The sequence below is a fragment of the Argiope bruennichi genome, chromosome X2, assembly GCF_947563725.1.
Source record: "Argiope bruennichi chromosome X2, qqArgBrue1.1, whole genome shotgun sequence".
NCBI lineage: Eukaryota > Metazoa > Arthropoda > Arachnida > Araneae > Araneidae > Argiope > Argiope bruennichi.
This window is the reverse complement of record NC_079163.1, coordinates 85,241,659-85,262,349: the sequence shown is the minus strand read 5'-3', so window position 1 is coordinate 85,262,349 and position 20,691 is coordinate 85,241,659. Positions and strand designations below refer to the sequence as shown.

The window sequence follows — 20,691 nt, the reverse complement described above, 5'->3', positions numbered from 1 at the left end:
GATTAGCTTTCTACCTGTGCTACAAATAAAACTGCAGCATCATACACACGTTTCAAAACCCATTTCCTTATAAAATGTATTCATTATAGGCTGGTAAACTAACATGCCCTGTTTGTACCTTTAGAGGCACGCCTTTTATAAAGACAAGAATGTACATGATTAAAATTAATTTTAAGTAAGCAAATTTTATATAAGATTATATTAACAGTAAATCATTAAACATACTGTCAAAATCAGAACATAGTAAACATTACTTATATAAGAAATGTAATTTCAAAATAATTATTTTTCATACAAATGTATTTGAAGTCGCAATGTATACATAATATTCATAAATTTTAAAATTATTTAAAAGTAAGAAGCTTTTTTATTACGCATTTATGATGAGGGGGGAAATCAAAATCTAAATTTCCCCAATTTAAATTAATTTTTAAAACAATTTTCAAAAAATACATTTCTGAAGCAATTGCCAATTGAGATTCTGAGCCCTCTTCAAGATATACAGTATTTTTCAGTGACAGAATCACTGTAAATAACATACTAATGGAGAGCAAGGCATAACAGATCTAATTACAGTTACCTTATGCACAGAGCTCTCACAAGGAAGTACATCCCATTAACAATGATGGATTGTTTACCAACATACACCATTTATATATTGCTAAGAGAACCAAGAACCTTCTTATTCATATGGTAACTTCTCATACTCAAAATAGCCACCGAGAGAAAAGTGAATATATATAGAATCATACATTAAGTAAGAAAATGAAAGCTTGAATTGTAACTAAATGACTTTTTACCTCTATTATTCACAAACACTCATTCACAAATTAGTAAATCTCAATTATATCATAATTGATAATACCTTTGATACAAAACAATTGGGATCCATGTACATTCCAGGAGGTCCATATACAGGTGAATATTCTGGCTCCTGAAAAGCATTCAATAATAAATCAAAACATTCTCCATATTAGACAAGTTATAAAGAATCAAGTATTAAATATAATACTGCAAAACTAATATATGCTGATAATTAGAAATATATTTACAAAATGCCAAAATGATATTAAATACATAAAATTCTAATAAATCGAATCAAAATGGCACCATTACAATAACTGAATCAAACATCTTGTCTTCAAAAAATATTATGTAAAAAAATTTTAACAAATCGATTAAGTTCCATACACAAACATGTGACTTTCAATTAATCAAAACTTCAATGACATTCACTTCTCATATTAGGAAAATTAGTTTTATGAAAATTCTTTAGAAGAAATTGTTCATTAACAAGAAAAAAAAAATGCCAAAAATATCACAAAAGGCTAAAAAAATGTTATTTGCATTCATTATAAGAAAGAAATTAGAGTTCGTAAATTGAACAAGACCATCCTCAAGTATAAATATAAACAAAATAAAAATAACAAATAACTTACTCCACCAATTCTACGAACCACTTGTTCGTTAACAGGGTACTTTAATTTAACTTTCCGGTAAAGAGTGTGTTTTTCATAATAATTGACTAGTTCCACTAAGCTCTCAAACTGTGCAGTGCCAATGGTATAAAGACGGCCTTCTTGCTTTATTCTACAGTGTTTTATTTTGTTCTCAGCTCTAAAAAGAAATACCAGAATCATAAATAAAATGCTAGCCATAAGAAAAGGAAATGTGAGAAAGTAATAAATAAAATAGCTGAAAATTTATATTTTCCATTTGAATACGATCATTAAATAATTTATAAAAGAAAAATAACATTTCATATTGTGGAAAAATCCAATACCTCTACACTATTCAACTTTTTAATCTATTTCCATATTATGGAACTTTCATGTAAATGACATATGCAATAGACTCAAAATAATCCTGGCCCCTTATAACCCAGCATATTCAGAAGGGCAAATAGGGAGCATTTAAGTGAAAATAGGTCATGCAGATTTCTGTGACTGGAGTATTGCAAGCAATAGATCGCTGCTTAGATTTTAATTTCTATTTCGTAATTTTCATTAAACATGTACAAGTTTCTAATAATTTTACGAGTTTCTAATATTGCTTCCCTGCGCAGTTAGTTTCATCGTAAGACAGTTCTGGCGGATGATGAACAAATGACGGATCAATGACCCCAGGACTTGGTATTGACTTGAAATTGACGACAAAATAGAAAATTTCGGAATCAACCGGAATTTTGGCAATATGATCATTAGGAGGGGAATTATAACGATCCTTCTAGTACTTGTTGTGTCCTGCTTCTGAAGTGTGGGTAAAAAAATCGGTAGACCGAGCTAGAGTCAACTGAGTAGAGCTCAAGTGATTAAACAGTCATGTGCCGAGTTTTGTAGTCAAATATTGAAGTAGCATTGAGTCGCATGCTCAGGGCCTGTCCTTAGACAAGTCAGAATTGAGTCTGCAGTCAACCACAGCACAAAAGAGTAGACAACGAAGAACAGCAGCAGTTCGGATGGATGTGAATAATTAGTGAAGTCTCTCCTCCAGCGAAATTTTATCAAAGCACTTTGTGATACTACTGTTGTTTACTACCGATTTGCTGCTGGTGTGCTTTTGTTTGTTGTTAGTACTCTTCTTGTGTACGCTCTGCTCTGTTTGCTGTATCCGTGTCTTCGTGCTGAATAAACGTCTTTAATAGTTTTGATGCTGAACCAGATGGACTAATCCACCATACACCCACTATTTGATTGCGGAATTTTAGGGAATTTTTCGTAACAATAGATAAGATCTGTAGCCCTAATGTTCTTTCTCATACCTAGAAGTCGCATAATAATTAAAATTCAGCTATAATTAAACTAAGTAGTGACATATTTGATTGCGCATGCACATTCCTGGTGGATTCTGAAAACTAGGCAAGTTAAGGCCCAATAGTAGAGTCGAAAGTTGTTTCTGTGCAGTACGGTGTATTGTGCGATGACAGCTTTCACAACTATTGACAGTGTAAAGTTAAATACAATTTCTTAATATTAATTAAGAAATTGTACTGTCATTAAATTTGCCCATTCAAATACTTAAATAATACATGTATTGTAAATAGTAATGCTTAATAAAAATATTTACCTTCCATTCATTAGCTATTAAAAGCCCCAAGACAAAATTCCACGGCAATCAAACTTTACAAACATACATAATTTAGTATGCTTTGAAATTCTATTACAATAAACATAGGTTTGGTACTAAAATACTTTTTCTAATCAATCTCTGATAATCTAGCAATCCTCTGATCCGATGTCTACAAGAATAGTGAAAATCAATTGAACAAAAATTCATCCATCTAGCTTTTTGAACAATCATATTCACACAAACAGATAGATCAAGATATGCAATCCTGATGACACACATAATCAAAAATTCAATACATATCTAATATTCTATTCATAAAACCAAATTATAATTATCTGGGGGTATTGCTGAATTTTAAGTAATCTGTGTATGCGGTAATAATATCTATCTATCTGCATGCACATGGTAGTTGCAGTTTTATACAGTAGTGACAGATGCATTCGATTTGTTTTGAATTGCACCGTCTGAACTAATGGATGGATTGCAACAGGCAATGCTTCCCGCACACATTGGTAGCAATAATATGGTCCTCCTATTCATATGTCAGCTGTAAAACAATGGTTGAATGCAGAGTTCTATGACAAGTGGATTATATTGCAAGGACCTGATAAATTTCAACTTAAATCACCTGACTTGGTGCCGCTTTGCTTTTATTCATGGGGTTGCTTAGGTTCTGCTATATATACATCCTCCTGTATTTGTAACAGATATTTGCCAACGAATTCAAAAAGCCTGCCCTGATGGCAGAACAGAATGCAAGCGTATACGAAAGCATTGTGCCAGAACAATGCAACTCTGTGGAGGTTTTGATGGTGTAAGAAAAAGTTTTGAAAATGTTTCACTCCATTACTGGTCATTTTTTTGGGGGGGGGGGTATTTTAATAAGAGTTAACAAATGCATTATCTTTTTCTAAATCAGACCTTTTAATAGCATATTGCGATGTGTGTATTACCCCTGAAAAGCACAACAAGATTTATTCCAACTTCAATCAGAAGTAACAATAAGTTATCTAAGTCAGTAATAAATAATAACATTTTAATATATTTGCAAATTTTATAGATAGAAGCAGGAAACTTTGTACATACATAGATGCATGATGGGAAATATTTTACTACTTTTACACTATGGAAGTTGTAGAAAAATTTAGTTTTTAACCTTATACTTCCAATCATTACAGAATTCAATATGTATCCATACAACAGGCTTCCCATCCTTTGCCTGTATAAAAATTTATGGTCTTTTTAAGGCTACTCTTGCAATTTTTAAGGCAATCTGGAATACAATGACCTGATGTACTATTAACAATTAATTTAACAAGTGTGTTACAAAAATATTTGAACATGAAATTAACATCTAAATTACAATAATATTTCAAATTTGCCTTATATATATACAGGTTGTCCCATAAATACCACCCAAACTCTGCACAGCCAGATTCCTCGTTGGAAGTACATAAAAAATGTCCACAGAACTGTACCTGCACGACACATAGTTTGCGAGAAAAATACGAAAACAAAGTATGACGTCACATCCAGTGCAAGGAAAAATATTTTATTTGACGCAACAACAGAACTATTTTCAAACTACAAAAGCAGATGTTCAAAATGTTCGCCGTGCGTATCGAGGCAAGTTTGAGCCCGCCATGGAATGGATGAATGCATACCTCGCACGCACCGAAGTATAAACAACATGCAGACGAGCAATTAAATCCGTTTGTGTAGTCACTATATTTCGATACACCAGTTCTTTGAGATGGCACCATAGGAAAAAATCCCACGGTGTGAATTCTGGTGGATGTGGCATTTACAGAACCAGACCCACATGCCCGATTTAGCGGTCGGGGTATTCCACATCCAGCCAATCACATACAGGAACTCAGAAATGTGCCGGAGTCCCATCGTGTTGGAACCAAAGGTCTTCTTGTATTGCCGTTAAGGGTATGTCATCGAGAAAATTGAGTAACACATCAGAGAGAAATACAAAGTAGGAATGTTCCAAGAGCCGTTTAGGCAACAGATATGGTCCAAGCAGGCGATCCCCGAGTATGCCAGCCCACACATTTACAAATCAGCGTTCCTGATATTCTTACGAGCGGATCCAATGAGAATTAAACTGGGACCACATATGGCGAATAAAAATAAATATGAATTAAAGCCTTTTAAATACGAGTTATACGATGGCTTCACATCATTCCACGGCGCGTACAGGCATGAAGCGACATTTGAACATCATCGTCCGGAAAGATATGCAAATAGTTCTGTTAATGTGTCTACTACAGTGTTTTTCCCTTGCACCGGATGTAACGTCATATTTTGTTTTTCGTATTTTTCTCCAAAACTATGTGTCGTACATGTGCAGTTATCTGGGCGGTTTTTATGTACTCCCAACAAGGAATCTGGCTGTGCAGAGTTTGGGCGGTAATTATGGGATACCCTGTATATATGTGTGTAAGCATTATTTTATGTGAAGCAAGATGCAGTTTTGAAGACAGTGAAAATCTTTCGATTTCGTGACGTCGGTTTATTTCATTTTGGAGAAGCAGGCATTATGTACAAGCGGAAAGGAATGAGGAAAAAGCTCTTGAACATTTTATCCCTGGTCATATATAACCTGAGATTTTGATAGGGAAAATATTTCTTAACGGTGCTAATATATTATTAAGATTTCGATAGAGATTTTTGCTACACGCGTCGACGACATAAGGGAAACACAGGGATCTTTTAAAAAAGAATTTGTCACGTCAGTGGTATTTTGTCCCTTCACTCGGAGTGTGGGAAAGTTAGGCTTTTAGCCGATTCAGCAATTTCACAAAGTTTCTCTTGAATTAATTAAACTTAAATTAGCGTTTAAAATATCATATATATATATAAAATATCATATATTATATTATATATATATATATATATATATATATATATATATACACAAAAGTATTAGAATCAAGTTAATAGGAAAAACAAAAAATCAAATAAAAATTAAACCAAAAAAATTATAAAAAATATATAAAAAGAATCCGGCCTGAAGACTTTTTCAAGGGTCACCCTCAGGCAGGGATTCAAAGAAAGGGATTTTTTCTGTGAGGAAATACAGACATTGTCTAATAATGATTCCTCGTGACCCGAAAATCCCCTGAAATTATGCTCAAGAGATATACCATTTTAACAGAGAGGAAATATAAAACAACAAATTAGAAGAAATTAACCACAACAAAGTAAAAATACAATAACAAAAATAACAATAAAAACAAAAAATAGCACTAAAATTAAAAATTAAAAACGAAAAGGCCAGTACATACCATCAACAGTCAAGGAAACTTTAAACTATCGATTGTGATTCCCTGTTTTTAAAATACTAACGGTAAATTATGTAAACAGATGTAGGCTCCCAGCGCCATCTATTGAGTGATCCAATATGCAAGGAAAGTTCTATTTTTATTTAAGCCAAAGGATTAATCCCAAACCATACCTTGTTTAATTAAAAAATTGACATTACAGTAATTTCTAGGAAATTCATTTTTAATTAAATTTTTAAGGAGGTTGTTTGATGCTTCAATATAAGAATTTTTATTATTGCAAACCCTTTTGATCCTGTTAACTTGTGAGAAAATTAGATTTTTGAAAATTTTAGAGTTTAGATTGGAATGGTAGTTACATAGTTTTGTTATTTTAAAGTTGAAATCATCCCTTTTATCGTATATACCAACTATTGTTTTATCATTTTTACAGATTTACAGAAAAAATCCCTTTCTTTGAATCCCCGCCTGAGGGTAACCCTTGAAAAAGTCTTCAGGCCGGATTCTTTTTTTATATTTTTTATAATTTTTTTGGTTTAATTTTTATTTGATTTTTTGTTTTTCCTATTAACTTGATTCTAATACTTTTGTATTAATTTATCTGTGTTTTAGAAGTAGCTGCAATTGCGCTCTCTAAATACTATGAAGTTCTTTTTTGGTTTTAGTTTAAATAGGTTATAAATTTTAGTTGCGATTTCGAAACTGTTTTGTTTCGTTTTCAAACTTTTTCTTACTTAAGATTGGTTATATATATATATATATATATATATATATATATATATATATATATATAAGGCAATATTGATTTACGTGTGTCCTCTATAGACTAAAAAAAAACTACTGGGCAGATTCTGTTCAAATTTTGCACACAGAGATGTACTGAGACCCCAAGGAAATTCTCGGAAAGTTTCGTGCTAATTAACTGAATGGTTCATTCTTTATTAATTAAAAACTATTTTTTGCAGATCTGCAACTCACATCTCTGCGGGGGGGGGGGTGCGTGCATGCGTGCGATCTCTTGTCCCACACCAATGAGACTAGTCTTAAAACGTCTTTCGTCTATTGTTTCAAAAGAAAATATTTTTTTAGTGCTTTATTCTCTGAAAACTAAACAACTTGCAATCTTAAAAGAATTTTAAAAAATTTAAAATGTCTAATCTAATTTTCGTTACCTTTAAAGGCATGGAAAATTAAAATATATTTTCATGCATGCACAGAGTTAGTTTCATTCTGACTTATAATGGAAACATTAAATTTTATGAAATTTTGTAATATTCAGGATTTTTTTTCCCTTAAAAATATCTTGAAAGTTTCTTAATGTTTTAATACTAATTGTGATAATTTTCCTGCAGTATCTCTATCTATTAAAAAGTTACTTTCAACTAATTACTTAGAGAATAGTTTGGATTATATCTGACAGAATTGTTGTTTTGATAATTAGATTTACTTACATACTGACTTTTATAAAAAGAAAGGTTAAATTTTTTGAAGTTACAAAACATTGAAAAGCTGAACATCATGGTTTCTTAAAGTTCAACATTCTGATGATTTTGCTACATAACTGAATTATTAAATTCACTTGATTTATAAAAACTGTTTTTTTTAATTATTTCAAAATGTATATAAAAATTTAGATTTTGAAATAGTTTTAAAATCGGGTAATTTATCAAGTTTAATTAATACCAGTTCTTCAATTTCAATGTCATAATCACAGAGAAATTAATTTCAAAATAGCATTTTACCTATCTTCCTGAACCAGTTTACCTATCTACTTGTTTCCTCAGACAACTCTTTCAGTTAGTAATTTTAATACTTAATAGTACAGGAAATCAGAATCATTGGCTAATAATTACAGGAACTATTTATACACAAATCATAGTTTGAATAAAAAAAATTGAGTCAAATGTTACGAGTTAAGAATATGGTCAGATTCTATTAAATTTCCACACTGTTAAATCGTTCTCTCTAAATTTAAATGAAAATTCTTGAATACATTCTTTATTATGTTCATTAGGCAGCATATTTTGCCTAGAATGAGGTAAAAATTGAATGCACTAACTTTTTGAAGTTGTAAATCATTAATTGCTAACAAAAAAAAATTATGTGAGAATACAATTTAGTCTTTATTCTCTATTATACATGGATTATCACTTTAAGAATAGTTACCTGAAAGAAATAGCAAAACAATTTGCATCTTTTTCACTTGGACGAACCAAATATGCACCATCATAATGTACTCTTTTTAGCATTTCTTCTGCTTGTGCTCTTGTCATATTGGAATGAAACCATCTGTTAAAAAAGTCAATTCTATGAAATAAAACATCACATTTCAACATTCTATGATTAAATGCTTGTAATTCCGGTATTACGTATTGACTTACAAATTATGATATCATAAATTATATTTACTGGCTGTGTAACCTTTTTATTAGTTCAAAGTATCCACAGAAAATGCTATATTACATGAATAAGTAAAATCTAGCCTTTTGTTCTTAGAAAGGCATCCACCACCAAAACTCTGAATATTTATTTTTCAAAATCTAAAAAAGCAACAGCTCTAAAAGAATTGTTCTTTTTTTTTTTGCACATAAAAAAGAAAATTCGACGAAATGTAAATATCGTGAATACCAAATTACATATTTCCAAATCATTCTCATTTCAAAATGAAATAGTCCCTGCTCATAACAGAACGCAAAAAATTGTTTGAATGTTAACTTTTCTCAAGAATAAGAATAGGTTGAAAAAATACAAGTAATAAAAGATGGGATATTGCAAAGAGAATAAGAAACCATTCTTAAATTCTGCCATGCTTATCACAATAGAAATCCAACAGCAGCCATAGTATAATTACAACCAAGCAAATTTAATTATCTAAGGCTGTGTTACTCAAGTTACATATTACATAAGTTTATTTTATAATAAAGAAACAAAGCTTTTATTATTGAGTTTTAATTCATTATTATTTACCAGCGTATATTTCCATATGATTTTAATGATGCCAAACAGATTTTAAAAAATAATTTAATAAAAAAATTTAAACAGAAAAAAATTTTAATGAGAAATTTAAACATAATGCCCATTTATCTTTTTTCAAAACCATGATGATGTTCATAACATTAAATAACTTAGTACTTTAAACAGCCCCTTTTCTGTAATTACATTACAAGTGATTACACATTGACTAAAAAAATGAGAGTTGCAAAAGATATTTTTCAAATATTGAATTACATACATCCAAAAAAGAAGCCTTTTATTTATGTTAGTTCATAGTTCTTACATTCAGTGGATGACAGTTCACTATTAACATTATGACTGAAGGGTATATGAACATTCATGGTTTCTCTCAATCTAGCAATAATAAAGAAACCTAAGAAAAATTGATAAGACTCTTCAGCAATTCCTCCTCTATTAATTAACTAATAGCATAAGCTTTAATTTGTGCATTAAGATATATTTATTTTTTAATTATTTTCCTTAAAAAATAATTCAAAACAAAAAAATTAAAGAAAATTAAATGGTATGCATGAAACTAGAAATATTTCTATAAGAAAATATAACAGTAAACTGCATAAAAAAATTAAGTCAGCATTAAGATAATGATATAATAAATAGTCAGTTCCATTAAGAAAATTACAGAGCAAGTATTAAACATTTTGTATCCTATAAACTACCATTATTTATAATAATGACATCTATTACTTATCAATAACATTACCAATGCAAACACTAATAAGTATGAAGATATGATTCAAATTCATAAAATGAGATGATTCAAATCAATAAAATGATGTATGAAAATAAATTTTCAGATTCATAAAGAATTAAAGCAACAAATATTTAATTCCATAAACAAAAAAATTCAAGGAATCAGCACAGACAACTGATGCACTGGTAAATACATCTAAGTACAGATAAGTAAATTACTAATTTAATTCGCTAAATAAAAAAAAATAAAAAAATTTAAACAGTACTTACTCCTTCCCTTCATGTTTGTTCGGCTGAGGAACAGGTTCAGTCAAACACATACAAAACTCAGGACTTCTCAACTGATTAGACTGATAATATGTGATCAGACTATAAAGAGTATCAAAAGAAATAGTGTCAATTAAGAAGTATTTTGTTTGTCCTCTTTCTTGCCTTGACCTGATTCGACAGTGATTAACTACACCCTGTCTCCAAAATGACAAAGAATAGTCACCAACAAATGTTTCACTCTCACGAACAAGGAAACTGCCATCACCTAAACTTGAATACTGATTCAGAAGTTCCTGAGCTTGATTTCGACCACCCGGCAGCTTCCCATGAAACCATTTTTCTCCAAAATGAATTTCATCACTAGGAACATCCTAAAAAAGCAGTAAATAAAATGTGTACGCAAAAATTTAAATTCAAAATATCAATTAGTTAAATATTACGATTGAACCTTGGGACCTAAGATTTGTATGTATTTAAAAAGGGATAAAAACGGAGCAGACTTAGTAAACTAAAGGTAAATTTTTAAAATTATCAGAGAATAAGTACTTTCCACAATACTAACAATCTATTCTTTAATAAATTGACAACCAATTCAAAATAATATATAAATGATGATTTCATCCAGGATGCTTCCTGCAAGCTATCTTGCAGAAACTACAACTGCAATATGTTTGAATCAGTTTGATTTCGGGGAATGGACACCTGCAAATTACCTTAGCCAAGACAAAAATTAACCAATTTATAGGGTGTCTAAGGATATTGAAGAGGAAAATTCATTATAAAACTGTTGAGTAATTTGAAACCTAATTCAAAATAATTAGAGGAATTAATTAAAATGCCATTAAAAATATACAGTCTACTTATTATTTAATATTATCCTTAATAACAATATAAATGGGTGCATGTGTGTCTATCAGTAGCCTTTTTATACATGGTCACATTCTACTGAGAAAATTGTTGATCTGATTCTTTACAGAACACACCTAGAGCATTGAAATTTAACAAATATAAAGAGATGCCATGATCATTTTTTAAAAAATCATATATTTGAAAAGTAAGCAAAATATTTGTTTTGTTTACTTTTAGATATACTGACTGTTAGCAATATTTTTTAATAACTTCTTATTGAGCTAAATCAGAAGCAATCTCATATTATTTCAAAATGTTAAAAAAAAATTTCTTCAAATGGTATTATCACAGATCCTACACAAAGTTAAATGCAATTCTCATAAATTTTTATTAATTTTATGATTCCAAGTGCATAAGATGGTCATCATGTTCCATATTCTCTTTTCAAAAATGGTAAATAGACCAGGGAGAAAAAGAGGCACTTGGTTCCTATTATTTTGTGGAAAGCCAAAAGTTTTCTTTTATTTTTATTATTTTACATGTGAAAAAGAGTTACTTGAAGTTCATGCAAATTTTCTGCTTATACTTCACACATACCCTATAATACATATAATATATTTGAAATCACACATTTCTAAATCAATCATAGGTGTTAATTTTCTTTTGACTCTCATTGTATGTGTATGTGTGTATGTCTATACAGTGAAACCTCTTCGAGCGGCCACCCCTGTATAGTATTCAGTCTTGGCCCATAGACCAAATGATAAAATAACCCTTGTCAACGGCATCCAACCCCCTCTGATTGGCCGCCTCATCGATTCAGTAATCCCATTTTTCATGAAAATGTGTTCACTTCCTGCTTCTAACTAAGAGCCGAAAAATTCAAGGCCAGGTTAAGTAAGATCGTTTGTAGTTCTTGTTTTTTCCGGCTATAAGATAATTTTGGAACACAAAACGTCATTAATGTTTCTTTCATTAGTTGATCATTGATTTTTGCAACGATGTTGAAATGAGTTTTTCTGAATTTCGAGTAGTACATTCGAGTTCTGTAACAATACAAGAACGGCACATCAACAAGAAAGTTAGCTGAAATATTTAACTGGGAAAGAATGTAAGTCAACAAAATCATTAAAGAAAATGATTTGATTTTGAAAAAATACGAAGACTTCAAATTTCGTAGTATTTAAAATTGTTCATGTGAGGAAAACTTCTTTCAGTGGATATATGATACAACACACGGCAAAAGAACTTGAGGATGCTCTAGGAATTGAAAATTTCTCTGCCAGCAATGGGTAGCAGGACATATTTTGTATATGGAATAACATCATTTTTCGATCACTATGTGGCTATATGGCCAAAAAAAAATGAAATACTATTTTATCTTTAGATAAGTGTCAGACTTCACTTTAAATGTGTCAGACATTTATATTATGCATTACAACAATTACCTTGCAATTGTAACGAAAACCCTACAAAACGGCTAAATTTCCACAGAATGGAGAAGTCGCCGCTCAAAGAAGTTTCACTGTATATATATAAATACCATTACATCAGATATAGTTCTATATCATTTCGTATATTTGGACCTTATTTTTGAACATGGCTACAATAATTGTCAACAATGCCTACCTCCACTTATTAGTCTACCAACAAAGTATTTATCAATTTAGTACACATCAAATTTTAATAATTTCAACTTCTTCAAAGGTCAGAGCTGTACCACTAGTAAAGATCATTGACAATCTATCATTAATGGGGTAATAAATAGGTTACCTAAGAAATGTTAAAATCTTCTACTATCCTATTATTTATACAAGATGTACATTAATACTTTTAATATGTATTGACTAAAACTTAATGAATAAGATTTTTTTAGTTAAGAAAAGACTCCTTGAAAGTCAGGAAATCTGATCAATTCTAGTCAGGAATTTGGACTGACATGACCATTCAACAAATATTAATGAAATCTTTGAAAATACTGGAAGCTTAACTCACGGAAGAAGACTATCGACAACACAATGAATAAATGAGTAGCAATTATGCCTACAATTACAATAGTTTTTGAACAGGTGCAGAAAATATATGACTAATCGTCTTGAGCCATTGTGCAACATGTGAATATAAAGTTATCCAAAGTAAGTAGGAGTAACAACAATTGAAAGAATTTGTAAATTGGTTCCTTTGCCCCAATTTATTCTGAGATGGGAATATGTAATATCAACTGACTACAGAAGTAATCAAGGATAAATAAAAAACACTATTTATCAGAATCAAATATGACATTCAAGCATGAAAAGAATTTTTGTGAGAAATTTCATATGCAAGGTACTCTTGGAAAAGTAGTGTTTATGAAGCTGCATGATGAAGGGATGCCTATAGACCCAAACACTATTTCAAAAGAAATATATTTTCATAAGAAAAAGCAGTCAAAACTCAAAAACTAATTTACTTTTTGAATTGGCTCCTTTTCCTTTATCCTTGTTCAATGAAAGATTAGCAAGAACGAATAACATATTTGTTTACTGTTATCTGTTGAAGCAATTAACTTTCAGTCAAAAATGAAAAATACTCTTCATATAGTAAAGTAGCATAGGAGCTGAGAAACAGAAGTTCTTCTCAAACCTCAATAAATATATGGAGTACATAAAATACTTTTGTGCACAATGAATCATATAATTTGTTGGCTAACCAATTAAGAACCAACAGAAAAGAGTACAGCTGTCGAATGGTTCTGTAGAAAAAACAAATTCAATACAAAGAATATTTAGTTTGAAAATACAATGTTACAGACTATATCAAAATTAAAATTCTTCTCAAATGAAGACAATAAAAAGCAACTGCTTTAACTACAAATTCAATAAAATATTTTTCCATTGCTGAGTTTAGATTCAAACTTTTCCATTGTATCTGTTGAATTTGCCAGTTTTTAATACATTGTTAAAATTTGTGTAAAGAAATGCTACTTATACTTGGATTCTCTTATTTGCATGTACTGTACTTTCGAATAAAACACTATTTATAGATAGTGCACATTCTGTTTAACCTGATTTTTCTCCTATGAGAATCACTGAGAAGCCTTCAAAAACATGTTTTAACTTTAGAATTCTGGGAAATATGAGGGAAGAGAACAGAAATTAGAATAATAACTATCTTCAACATATCTGAGAATTAAATAAGTAAGAAAACAGGAGAAAAATCGAAAAAATTCTTGAATTTTAAAGACATTACATTTAAAACTGATTAGTGAAAATTCAACACACAATGATCCCTCAGCTATAAGGACGAAAAAGAAAGAAAGAAAGAAAGCCTGCAGACAATGTCGAGCAAATAACATTTCCTGGGATAATGTTTCATCCAATGGCACAGTTTTGGAAAACAGCATTTTATTAAAAGCCACAATTCCTGTAAATAAATTTTTATCCATTGATACAATTCCAGCAAATAGAAATACACAGCAAATAATTTAACAATTGGTATAATACCTCTAAATATTGTTTTATTTATTGGTTGAGTATTTGGAAACAACATTTTATTCGTTCGTAAAATACCTTCATATAATCACTTTCATTTTTAATACCTCTTTTGTATGAGTGTTACTGTCTTCATTATCTCCATCTTCGTCTTCAGTGCACTGCTGTTCTTCAGCATAGTACATCTTGTTTTGCGTAAGCATAAAAAAATGAGGCCTCCATTCATGATCTACAGGATCCTCCAAGTAAAGAATACCATTTTTGACAGCATTGCTAATATCAGCATCAGCCCCTACAATAACAATAATTTTCAAAATCCACAAATAATATTAAATTTATAAAATTAATGAAACCCAAAGGAAAGGATATTAATGCAGGGTATTTGTAGAACGTTTCATTGGTATTGCATAAGCAGTAATGATATTACAGAATTAAGTACCTAAAAATTCGTGAATCTTTTTAAAAATAATTTTCAAATATCTCAAGCTCAAATCTGATGTCAATATAACTTATACTTCATCTGACAGAGTCCCTCTAATTGATTAGGTTTAGATTTGACAATCCTTTAGATTGCTTAATATCTCATTTACTTCTACTTTTTAGGGGGAGAAGAGGGATTTCCAAGCTTATAAAATGAAGCAATCACACAATACACACTCCACTCACCGACAGTTAGAATAGTTCAATTAAATTGCAATATCAGTTAGTGCATCTGCTTTTATTAGGAACGTAAGACGTGACTGTTCCCCCCCCCCAAACAAAAACCTTCAAGTTTGGTTGTTGTTCAAAATTTGATATTTTTTAACTGCCTCTGTTTTCTCAGTTTAGTCTTGGAAACCTAGCGAGGGGAACGAGATTCAGTTCTTATACGATTTCAGAAATTCAGAAACCCTCTGTCAAATCTGACTCCATTTATAACATTAAAATGAATTATATTACATTCACTGCAATAATCGAGTAAAAAAAAACAAATCAAGTCAATTTGATACCTAACTAAAACGTAAGCAGAGGTGATAATTTGAAATATCCATTCAGTACTAAAAGTTTCTAAATTAAAAATGCACTTTCATCATTATATAACAATATTTCTATACCTTCATCCCTTTGCAAAATTAGTTTTTCTTCATGTCCATCTGGCAGTTTTTTATGCTGGAAAAATAAAAGAGAACTTCAAAAAGAGGGGAAAAGACGTTGAAAATGCTAAATTCAACTCCACAAAATGTTATTATGCTATTAAAATAACTACAAACAAAAAGTAAGCAATAATAAACTTAACAAAAGAATTCAATTAATGATAGTAAGTAAGTTATTGGTCAGAAGAAACAATGATCTGTATTTGATGGTGAGTTGTGAACAGATATCTTTCTTTTTCATACATTTTGTATTACCTACCTGTTTTTATAATTATTAATAATATTTTCTATCGCTACTAGCTAGATAGAAAATGATTTTTTTTTAAATTTAATTTTTAATATTCATTTCATATGGCCAATAGAAAAAGATAATCCAAAAAAACTACTGAAAAACAAATATATTACATGGTTTAATGCTAGAACACAGTTGAAAGTTCCAAAAAAATTAAAAATTAATTAATTAGAGATACATATTATCTTCTTACCTTAATAATAATTCTTCTTTTTAATTGGGCTGGTGATGGCATCTGTGTACCATCTCTTTCAATGGGTTGTACTAGGAGCATATCTAAAATAAAGAAAATGAATATGACTCCTGGTAAATCTACCCAAAACTAGAAGATGCGTAAATCTAGATGGTTGTTACCGGAAAGCAAAATTTGGTGTCACAGATTAACTAAGAAAAGTAGCAGTAGAAAGTCTCATGAGCATTGGCAGGATGTTCAAGAAATATATATATATATATATATATATATATTATTTGCAATATACTTTATATGCATATATATAACAACAGAAGTTTTTTTGGTCCTCCAATGGATTCACCTTATCATAATGCCCAAGAACGCCAAAACAAAACTAATCGTTAAAAACGGATTGAAACAAATAGGGATCCACTAATTGAAAAAATCTGGAAAAAGAATTCCCCATGTTTTTCCTGTACGCATATGCAATAAATAAAGAAATGTGAGAACAGTACTCAAGTGATAGTAATAATTTAATAACAATACAGTATAGTTTTAATGAGTAGAAAAAGCAAGATTCTTCAATAAATATGGATTTAAACGAGATGCAGTATTTAAAACAGTAACATTTTTGGACATGCTTTCAAATATGTTTTATTCTGATGATGATTAGGTGTGTGCCAAAAGTGTCGTTACACCAATAAAAAGCTCATAATTAAAATTAAAAAAAAATAATTTAAAAAGGTATCAAAGGACTGGTTATTCAAAAAAAAAAAAAAAAAACTTTCATGTGCATGTGTACGAGATGCAAAAGAAGCTAAAGGCATCCAAAGAAAATAAAAATAAAAAATAAATAAAAGGAACAGAAAAATAAAGGAGCAGGCATAAAAAGAAAAAGTGAAGAAGGTACCAGACCTCTTGTAGTACCAAGACTTGTAGACCTCAAAGTACCAGACCTCTTGGATTCTGAATAAAGAACGATGAACTTAAACTTTCATTCCTCTTCTCGGCACAGTGCAACTATAACGCCAAGTCTGAATCGCATCAGGACCGTGGAGATAGCCTTGCCACGCAAGACGGGTGCCCCACTGAACTTCTTTATTAGTAGGTCTAAATGGCTCTAGCAGAATTCTTCACAAATATAAAACTTTTTTTTCAGTTTCAGTAGCTTTATTAATAATCAAGTAACTTGTAGTCATTATTCCAGTAACGTGTTATTTTCCCAGCCTTATATTTCTAGGATCATCAAGCTCTATCAAAAATAAGCTATCTAAAATTTTTGCTACTTCGATCATGCTTCTTTTGACAATATTTTTCACTACTGTTCAACAAGAATGATGAAAAAATCTGTAACAAAATACGTTGTTGAAAAAAAAAAATCCGTAACAAATAATACACGCCATTTTTGTACAATCTAAGTACATCTTTGGGCTATTTCACAATCAGTGAAAATATGTGAAAATATTTCCGACATATCATTGAATGCATTAAAGGACGAATGTGGCGCAACAAATTAAAATGCCCACAATAGTTCAGTTTTCGATTACTGTTCTTGAACTAAAAAGTTTAGTCCGAAAACATCAAATTTGATGTTTTTGGACTTAACGTGTCATCTATATTCCTTTTAGTCCGATATCAACAATTACTATTTTTAACTGGCACATAAAATATCCGTTTTGCATGCTTTCTTCTTTTAGCATGGCTAGTAAATGCCTGTTTTCCCATATTACTTAAGCTTATAAGCTATTTACAAACAGTATGCAACAAACGGATAATACGGAATTTTTCTAACCAATTCGGCGAAGTCAGGATTCATACTTTTATCCATCAGATCCGTATTAAATACAAATTTTAAGCAGACCATTATTTTAAAAAGTTCTCTAATCTACTCTGATTAAGCCCACAATTTCTCAAATAATAAACAAAGCACTCAATAAACTCACGTGTGAGTGACTAAATACCACCGCGATGCTTCTGCAGATTAAATGCTGCTATTCTCTCCAGAGAAATTTATTCTATTCTCTCATAGTTATAGCATTCTAACGCATCTTCAATAGCTACAATTCAGGAATCTCATAAAAAGAGAACAACTACCTTTGAAATCGAAATTAGACTGATCTATACAAAAAAGGGGGGAGGGGAACGAGTGTGTAATCGCAGAAAAGGATTGAGTTTTCGCGATTACACACTGGTTCCATTTCTGGTGCTATGGCAATGATCCATTATTCATGCAATGTTCATAGATTGCCATTTTTTTAGATGGAATAAAAAAGGAACTAAGAAGCTTAAAATTCAATATATTATTCCGATTTTTACGGAAATTTACGAATTTCCTTGCATTTTCCCTTTATTTCAACGATTTTTAAATTTTATTCATTTCCCCAGTTTTCCAGGTTCTCCCGGTACCGTAGCAGCCCTGATATAAAGAAATATAAAATAAAAATAGCAGAACTCGGCTCATTGACTTTAGCTATTTATTCATGCTTAAGTTTATTCGCAAATCAATAAATCAACTAATTTTTTTTTTTTTTTTAAATCTGTCTCATTTGCTATACACAAAAACAGAAGTTGATTTTGCAAACCAAAGGGGCAGGGATATTCTCATAGATGGCAGTGAATGATTATATGTAATGATGAATCTTGCAAGCAAAGTATATATTGTCCAAAAGTATTTCATAAGAAACAAATGTTTCGCATCTTTGAAAATTTCCATTTCGAAATGCAAAGTTGGCAGACAATTTACAAACAGTGGTTCACATTCGACCCTTTTCCAGAATGCTGCTAATTCTGCAATATATAAAAAAAGTACTACTGAAATTTCTTAGTTATTAAATCATCATTCAAAATAGAACAAATGTAATTTTCAAAATTTAAATTGGGCCTTAGTATTTGAAAACTAAAATATCTGATTATAAATATTCTAAAGTGAAGATTAAATTAGTAGTTAGAAAGTAACTTAAATTATTTTATACTATGGTTCTGAAAAATCTCCTTTAAACAAATTAAAACAGCTATAACAAACAGATTAGCAAAAACAATGCGGTAATTATAAGCCAAACAGATAATTATATGAGAATCTGAGCTCATAACACATTTTTACAGCTGTTGCACAGCAAATGGGCATGCTCTGCTGTACAGGTGAAGACTGTAATAATAACGCTCTTTATTTTTCGCCAATCTTTATTTACATCCTAGTTCTATAGCCCATTGCTTGAAAAGATTATAAAAATTTTGTCAATATCTGTTAATTTTTTTTATTATTATTATTCTATGCATATTTGTACATATTGCGAAGGAAATAACAATCGCAACCACTGATAAATTAGCATTAAATCATGCAATTCCATTTTCATAATTAGAGTTATTTTAAATTTAACTCAGACTCAAGCAAATAAATAGAATCTGACAGTGAAATTAAAAATCTTTGAATTAAATTACCATGACATCCATCATTTATAATTTCACTAATTTTTTAAGCAATATTTTTCTTACTATTTTCATCAAAAAGATTTAACATGTAAGAATACTGGACCTTATACAATATATTTAAACATAATAAAAAAAATTTAATTTAAATATTTACAAATAGATAGTAAAATTTTGCATCCATTCCCAAATATCCAATAGTACATTTCTCATCAAAAAGATACAGCTTTCAAATTATAATTAATAAATGAAATATTATAAAATAGGCATAAACATAAAAAGCAAATGTATTATATTTTGTTGGAACGTATGATAAATCAGTTCATAGTGATAGTAGGTCCAAGTGGAAGTGCAATTTGGTTTTTCAGATACAATTTGTCAAACTTTCCTACTATATGATGTAAATCTAATTTTCTTCACTTGCTACTATTCACTTTTAAGATCATTAAACTGAAGATTATTCTGAACCATGGTAGAGTGCAGATAACTTTTTCTCGGTGGATTGAAACTTTTTTCGCAAGCGCATATTAACACTGGTAGGATGCAAGCAATTTTTATCAATCTATTTATTTCCCAAAATATATTAGTAACTTGAGAAACGAATAGTTCTAGTTGTAATAATGTTTTCAATTTAGATGCCTCTAGCTTTCTTGCAAAAACATTAGGAATATTCTTCAGTTCGATCTTGAAATCTTTTGATTTGCTGCAGTTGACCAAAAGCAACCAACTATATTGCTATCTCCAAAATTATTTGTGACGGAAGGGCTTTTTTTATTCATAAGAACATTAGAATTTGGCTGTTTCCATGTGCACATTGGAAATATAATGACTCAATTAAAATAAAGAAAGGCTGCCAATAGGAACAAAATCGCGAAAATTCTATTCAAAGAAAATCTACAGCACAAACTACGTTTTCGCCACACTGAAGAAGTTGGAATAATATTTCCTTATGAATAAAATAGTAATAAATAATGATATAAAAAAACTTAATTTAAATTATCAAATGATTCTT

General features: G+C 30.2%; 1 protein-coding gene across 1 annotated transcript in view; it reads right to left on the bottom strand.

Moving 5' to 3' along the window:
- LOC129960925 (1-phosphatidylinositol 4,5-bisphosphate phosphodiesterase gamma-1-like) overlaps nucleotides 1-20,691 on the bottom strand; it is an 84,063-nt gene that overhangs the window by 38,709 nt on the left and 24,663 nt on the right. Inside the window, exons 12-18 of the mRNA XM_056074669.1 lie at nucleotides 16,275-16,357; nucleotides 15,751-15,805; nucleotides 14,764-14,948; nucleotides 10,338-10,708; nucleotides 8,529-8,651; nucleotides 1,440-1,617; nucleotides 866-934 (exon numbers count right to left, since the gene is read on the bottom strand). Of these exons, the coding sequence (XP_055930644.1) occupies nucleotides 866-934; nucleotides 1,440-1,617; nucleotides 8,529-8,651; nucleotides 10,338-10,708; nucleotides 14,764-14,948; nucleotides 15,751-15,805; nucleotides 16,275-16,357 (1,064 nt within the window). The remainder of the gene's footprint in view (nucleotides 1-865; nucleotides 935-1,439; nucleotides 1,618-8,528; nucleotides 8,652-10,337; nucleotides 10,709-14,763; nucleotides 14,949-15,750; nucleotides 15,806-16,274; nucleotides 16,358-20,691) is intronic.